General features: G+C 38.6%; 1 protein-coding gene across 1 annotated transcript in view; it reads left to right on the forward strand.

Annotated features, from left to right (window-relative positions):
- Positions 1-7,499, forward strand: part of map2k6 (mitogen-activated protein kinase kinase 6) — a 40,477-nt gene that overhangs the window by 18,404 nt on the left and 14,574 nt on the right. The window contains exon 2 of the mRNA XM_014024381.1: positions 6,950-7,013. Within this exon, the coding sequence (XP_013879835.1) occupies positions 6,950-7,013 (64 nt within the window). The remainder of the gene's footprint in view (positions 1-6,949; positions 7,014-7,499) is intronic.

A 7,499-nucleotide genomic window follows, 5' to 3' on the forward strand; every position in this document is an offset into this window, starting at 1 on the left:
CCCCTCCCCATGTCCCCTCGTGGGCTCCGTAGTTTCATGTCAGATGGTTTGACTTTAAAATGTAGATTTTTTTTGTTGTTGAGGACGACARTCACTTCAGAACACTTCCTGTCAGATGAGCAACAGTGAGGGACAGATGTGTAGCTGCTTGCTCATCAGAAGATAAATCAATATTTTGTAAATTTCAAAAATTAAGACCCTTAAAATGATTTATTGTAATGGAAGCCCTGTATTACTGACACCACTTCTTTCATTACATTCCATCCTCTTTTTTTTTTTTTGCCTCCAGCCAGTCCCAATTTGGTTTCATGGGTCATCAAACCCTCCTAAATTTGTTTAACATTTCTCGCACTTGTAAAAACTTAATTAGGGACAAGATGAAATCACCTGCATCAAATTTGTGGCAATTTTATTTTTTTATGGAGATAATTTGTTTTGCAAATATTTGAACATGTTCGAATTTCCAGCGGCACAAAAATAGAAAGTGGAAACCTCTGAGAACATTTCAGGACATATACTTTCGCAAAACCTTTTGAATGCGGCAAAACTCACAAAGTCAGGATGTTGGGTAAAAAGTAAATAAAAACTGCATGAAATGTTTTTTTTTCAAATCTCATGAAAAACAGAACAAATCAAACATTGAAAAAAGTCACAATAACACATTTTGCGGACGATAAATTTTCTCAGAAATGATTGCGATAAAGGATAAGTTTGTTTGGAGACCATTTTAAACWAATACAATGACACACACATCTCCCCGCTAATGAGACTTACAGAATTAGAAAATCGGGCGACACGAAGAAAAAATTAGGAAAATTAAATTATCGACCTAATTTTAATTTATCGTGTGATTAATTGATTTATTGGTTTTTGTGACAGGCCTAATTAGACGTTGTTCTAAATCCTGTACGTTTCTGCATTGATTCTTTCCAAATGTGTAAATCGCTCATGCAAGAGGCACTAATGCACCCCTATATCATCAGAGAGGCAAGCAATTGAACTGTGTGCTGATAACAGTCTGGATGTGTAGACGTGGCGTCTGTTGTCTCAGTCCATTTTAAACCATCCCTGGTTCACATATGGCTTCTTATTTGCCTGATAGAGCTTTAAAGTGCCTGTGACGTGCATATCCTTCAAATACAAAAAGTCAAAGAAAATATCGTTATATTTAAGAAACTTGGCATAAAACACATGATTTTACTCATTTTGTCACATAACTGGCATATTTTCTTTTGAGTTTGGCTCAGCCAAAATGAAACAGGAAGTGACATCAAAGGGGAACTCATTAAGATGGGAAACTCTCTGGTCTTTGTTTGTTAAAAAAATACTTTGAACTCTGACTTCACATCTCTCTGATAGTGACTCAAAATGATCTAAAGAAACACCAGATTATTCTCTACAGTCTTTGTTGTCGGCCATTGAAGCGATTCTCTGTTTACATGCAGACATTCCCCTTTGACATCACTTCCTGTTAATTTACATGCAAATATCTCAACAACTGTTCATCTCAGCAGTATAAAATATTTTTTGCAATATGTTATCATTGTTATCTTTCCAAAAATGCGTTCGTAATTATCACAAAAATTTGATGTCACAGGCCCTTTAAGCAGCGTCTGTGTGTGAGCTGTGTTTACAATGATGTGTGGAGGGGTTCCTGAGGCCACGCAGGGATGTCCAGATCAGAACCAGACCAGTTTTTAATGCAGTTGCCTCCGGCAGCTGTGAGTAAACACCGTCTGGGTTTAGCTCCAGAGATCCGGTCCGAGGAGGTTTGATCCGGACTGACCAAGTCGTGTTTAACAAGGCACACAGCCGGTGAACCGTCAGTGGAGCGAGCACACCTGCACTGCCGCACCTCTTCTTCTTCTTCCTGCTCCCAGAACCTTTTCCATTCAGTCAGGATCTGGATCCACTCACTGCAGCCAGCCGTGAGTACCGATGATGATGATGATGAGCAGAAACAGACAGGTCATGACGTTTTAGTGTTTTCACAGTCGACTCGGACGAAACACTTCGACGTTTCTGTCGCTGCACGTCGAAGCAAACGGATCAGATACTTGCGATGATGTCGGCAGATCGCAGGTTCTGCTGCGGTCRGAGCAGAGTAGGAGGCGGAGCTGGATGATCAGCTGTTCTTTTGTCCTGAACTATGCTTTCATCTGGAGGTATGCTGGCCCGGTCCTGAAACCCTCATCACGCCGCTTCCTGCTGCCTCAGACGCAGATAATCCACAAGTTTCAACAAATCCAGAGAGGAGCCGATCCCAGACGAATCGTTTTCAACCAAACATGTCTGTTAGAGGCTCCTGGGTGTGAAACATAAATACTTCATCAAACCAAACAAACGTGAAGATGTTCTGGTGGATTATTATTCTGTAAGGATTATTATTCTGTAAAGATTGTCTCCTTCCGAAAAAACTGAGTGTTTGTTGCATTTTATAATCACTTTACTTAGTAAATTAAAGTCTCCTGTATGTAACCACAGATGAAACATTAAAACATGTCAGGCTCTTTTATAGCAATAAATCAATAAATCACACGATAAATCAAAGTGAGGTGAATCATTTTGTTTTTCTTCGTCGGGTATTTTAACCTCTGTAGCAGGGTTCAATAAAAACCGCTGCCCGGGGCAAGTAAACTATTACTTTTATTTTTTATGTGGACATTTAATTGAAAATTTCAGAAAAGAAATGAAGAAATATGACATTTTAAATCATGTAGACTCATAATTTTTCCCTCCCTCCTGCTGTACGTCACTTATAGCGAAGAATTAACAACCGTACGTTTTTTTAATCACACTCAAGTCGTCGAAGAACAAACTTGTTTTAATTTATTTCTTATTAACAGCAGAAATGTAAAGAAGATGCTGTCTTGCTCGTAAGTCCATATTTCTTATTTAACTGCAGCAGATTATTTTCAGCAGCCTGCAGACGCTCACGTGTATGGCAGGCTGTTTTTACATTTAATCGTCTTCACCACACTTACTTTTGAGATATCTGAAATTGTGTTATGACTATATATATATTCGTTATTTAAGATATTTCTCATTACATTTTGACTCAAATAAATCACATCACATTCATCATTAAGTTGTATGGAGGCTCCGTTTCAGGATATCTTAAATGACATCAGAACACGTGACTCTAAAACTCTGCCTGGTAGAGCTGGGCGATATGATCAAAATTTTATATCACGGTATTTTCAACATTTTCACCAGTTTCACTGCATTTGACGGTATTTTTCTTTTCAGCACAGCTCAGCTGATAATAAAATGCACAAAACCTGCTTATTGACTTTTTTTTCTTTTACTGTACCTCTGTCTGTGTTGCTGTTTCCCTCCTCTGTGTCTGTTCTTCTCTGACTGGTGGTTGGAGACAGTAGTCACGCATTTTGGTCCAGTCGTGAAGGAGGAGGTTTAAGAAAAGGTTATGATCGGGTTTATTGTTTTATGTTATTTATTAAAGCTTATCAGCACGACTCACCTTGCACACCAATCAATTCCAACTCCACTACGAACTACTTCCTGCAGGCTTTTCACAATAAAACCACGTTAAGTCTCCATCAGCATAACGTCTCCATCTTAACTAACCGCGTTAAATCTAACTGTGCACGTCACTGAAGAGGTGTTTACTACATTCAGCGACAGTGAAAACAGGATGTTTTTTTAAACGTCAGTCAATATGAGCAACGGAATCGCCACCTGCTGCTGCTAACGCACATAGCGGTGCAGCAAGGAAAAATGTCCCCTGGGAAACAACAGTTCACTGGCGGCCGCGACGAAATGTTCCGCTATTTAAACCGGAATGTCCGGTATTCAAAAAATTCATATCATAACAAAAATAAAAAACCGGTATTCGGTACAAAACGGTATACCGCCCAGCACTACTACCTGGGCCACTTTATCACTGGTTTCTTAAACAGCACAACTCTGACTATATTGTTTTCTGGTCACTTTTATCATTGGATATAATTGCACTACCCCAAATATATTGTCTGCTCCGAATACTGTATTGAATTCTGTATTTTATTGTATTTTTCCTTTATTCTTTGTATTTTCTTCTTTTGTTATATTTGGTACCTACTGCATCTTTACACCGAAGCAAATTCCTAGTCTGAATCCTGTTCATTGACAATGGCAATAAATCTGATTCTGATCTAGTTCATACTAAACTGTCCAACCATAACTTTTGACACAACATTTGACCCATCAGAAAAACGTTTTTAGGGGAGGTTGAGAACTGTAAGTCCCTGTGATGGCATTTTTTCTCTTTACATTACTTTTACTTTTGTACTTTTAGCAGTTTTAAACATGGCTGCACCTTATTAGGAACACATGCGATGTGTGATATGACTGCGATAAATGAGCAGTGTTGATGTCTTTCTGCTCTGAGTTCAGAGGAAAACAAGTAATAAATCATTTCCATTCCTACATGACAGTTTTTGTTAAAGTACAACCAGACACAGCTGCTGTATTAGTGAAACAACAGCAAAACAGTTTAATGACTTTTAAACATCGTCTCCATTAAACAGTGTCTGATTCTCTAACTGAGAAACGCTTCTTACTGTCTGGTTTTTTAAATAAATAATAAAAACATTTAAAAATAAATTTTAAATTAAAGTTTACAAACCTAATCCTACTGAGAATTCTCTCATTGCAACATTTTCTCCACTCAAGTGCTTCTGATTTGATGATTTGGTGTCTCTGACTGACAAAATGCAGAAATGCAACGGTTCATTGTAGTTTACCAGTTTTTTGTGATATACCCATTACCCAGGCTGTGACTATGATGACAATGTACAGCGGGTAAAATAAGTATTGAACACGTCACCATTTTTCTCAGTAAATATATTACTAGAGGCGCTAATGACATGAAATTTTCACCAGATTTCGGTAACAACCCAAGTGATCCATACATACAAAGAAATCAAACCATAAATGTCCAGAAATGAAGTTATTTGTAATAATGTGGAATGGCACAGGGAAAAAGTATTGAACACATGAAGAAAGGGAGGTGTAAAAAGGCATGGAAAGMCAAGACACCAGCTGAACTCTCTCAGTAATTAGAAAGCATGCCTGCCCCTTGTCAGTGCAAGTTAATATCAGCTGGTTCAGTCCCAAATGATGGCCAGGTATCACACAAGAACCATCTGATGATGGGTAAAAGTAAAGAGCTCTCTCAAGACCTTCACAACCTTATTGTTGCAAAGCATAATGATGGCATCGGTTACAGAAGAATGTCTAAACTTCTGAAGGTTCCAGTGAGCACTGTTGGGGCCATAATTCAGAAGTGGAAAGAACATTATTTCACCATAAACCGACCACGACCAGGTGCTCCTCACAAGATTTCTGACAGAGGAGTGAAAAGAATTATCAGAAGAGTTGTCCAAGAGCCAAGGACCACTTGTGGAGAGCTTCAGAAAGACCTGGAATTAGTAGGTACGATTGTTTCAAAGAAAACAATAAGTAATGCACTGAACCACCATGGCCTGTATGCACGCTCACCACGCAAGACTCCACTGCTGAAGAAACAGCATGTTGAAGCTCCTTTAAAGTTTGCTGCACAACATTTAGACAAGCCTGTGTAATACTGGGAGAATATAGTCTGGTCAGATGAGACCAACATTGAACTGTTTGGATGYCAGAATACACATCATGTTTGGAGGTCAAATGGCACAGCACATCAGCCCAAAAACACCATACCAACAGTGAAGTTTGGAGGTGGGAACATCATGGTGTGGGGCTGTTTTTCAGCATATGGTACTGGCAAACTTCAAATAATTGAAGGAAGGATGAGTGGAAAAATGTACAGAGACATTCTTGATAAAAATCTGCTTCCATCTACCAGGATGATGAAGATGAAACGTGGCTGGACATTTCAGCAAGACAATGAGCCCAAACACAAAGCCAAGGAAACTCTCAGTTGGTTTCAGAGAAAGAAACTAAAGCTGCTGGAATGGCCCAGCCAATCACCTGACCTGAATCCAACAGAAAATCTATGGAAAGAACTAAAGATCAGAGTTCATAGAAGAGGTCCACGAAACCTTCAAGATTTGAAGACTGTTTGTGTGGAAGAATGGGCCAAAATCACACCTGAGCAATGCATGCCACTAGTTTCTCCATACAGGAGGCGTCTTGAAGCTGTCATTGACAACAAAGGCTTTTGTACAAAGTATTAGATAAATTTCAGTAAGTGTGTTCAATACTTTTTCCCTGTGCCATTCCACATTATAACTTCATTTCTGGACATTTATGGTTTGATTTCTTTGTATGTATGGATCACTTGGGTTGTTACCAACATCTGGTGAAAATTTCATGTCATTAGCACCTCTAGTAATATATTTACTGAGAAAAATGGTGATGTGTTCAATACTTATTTTACCCGCTGTATTGTGCAGCCCTAGTTTTAAAACCAGTACTTTTATACTTTTACTTGAGTAAAAAGCTTGAGTTTATCCTTAAACTTCTGCAGAAGTCTTTTTAAACCCGAGCATTAACTTCTGCTTGAGTAATGAATGTGAGAAGGTTTGACAGCTCTGGTTTTGAGTTAACTCAACGTGCATTTTTTGGAGGGGACTTTTTAAAAATGAGGGAGAATCGGGGGCTTGAAAATCAAAACAGAAACTTCAAAACAGTAATAAAAGTACTTTAATGATCCGCTTTACACCAAATGAGCAAAAACATCTTTAAATCCAAACCTGTTGCTGCTGGAAGCAAAGACTCCAGAGGTTTTATTGCTAAAATATTGAACATTTTTTGTGTTTTGTCTCTAAAAAATGAGAGCTTTCTCAGGATGTTTGCCAGAGAAACTTTAGGTTTTTTTTTACAGGTAGCAGCCGGACAGAGGCTGATCTGATATCCTGTTCAGGCGTCTTAAAATAAGCCCCGCCTCCTCGATTGAAACGGTTTTATCTCACCTGTTTTACTGAGTTCTGTTTGTGTTTGTCTGCAGGTAAGAAGAAGCCGGTGCTCAAGCTCTCCAAGGAGGTGTTTGAGCAGCCAGCACCTGCTGCTGTGTAAGACCCAACACCGCGCACACGTAGATCCTGCATGCTTATTGATCCTCACTTCCTGGTTCACATGAACCTGATCTCTTTCAGCCTGCTGAACATGTGAAACTCAAACCCACCAGACAGCAGCTAATGTTCCTGTAAACACCATCGTTCAGACTTTTGCAGCACAAAAAAAACATTCTCACAGTTTAAACTGATAATTAGGAAAATCTCTTATCAATTTAAAGTCTATTTTTTTCTTTAAAGGGATCCCCGATTAGTTGTAACATTATACTTTATTTGATAAACATTTATTTTAACTGTAAAGTAAAGCCTATAAAAATACTGTAGGATGTTCAGTTTTTATCATTTTTAAACTAAAAGTTTAAAAATATATTACACAGACGAGGCCATTTTATTTAATCGCAAAGCATTCTGGGTAAATGATGACGTGGATAGGTCCTCGGTGCGAGGCTGCTAGCGAGCTATATCCACCCTGAAGGTTAATCT

The sequence above is a fragment of the Austrofundulus limnaeus genome, unplaced genomic scaffold (assembly GCF_001266775.1).
Source record: "Austrofundulus limnaeus strain Quisiro unplaced genomic scaffold, Austrofundulus_limnaeus-1.0 Scaffold419, whole genome shotgun sequence".
NCBI lineage: Eukaryota > Metazoa > Chordata > Actinopteri > Cyprinodontiformes > Rivulidae > Austrofundulus > Austrofundulus limnaeus.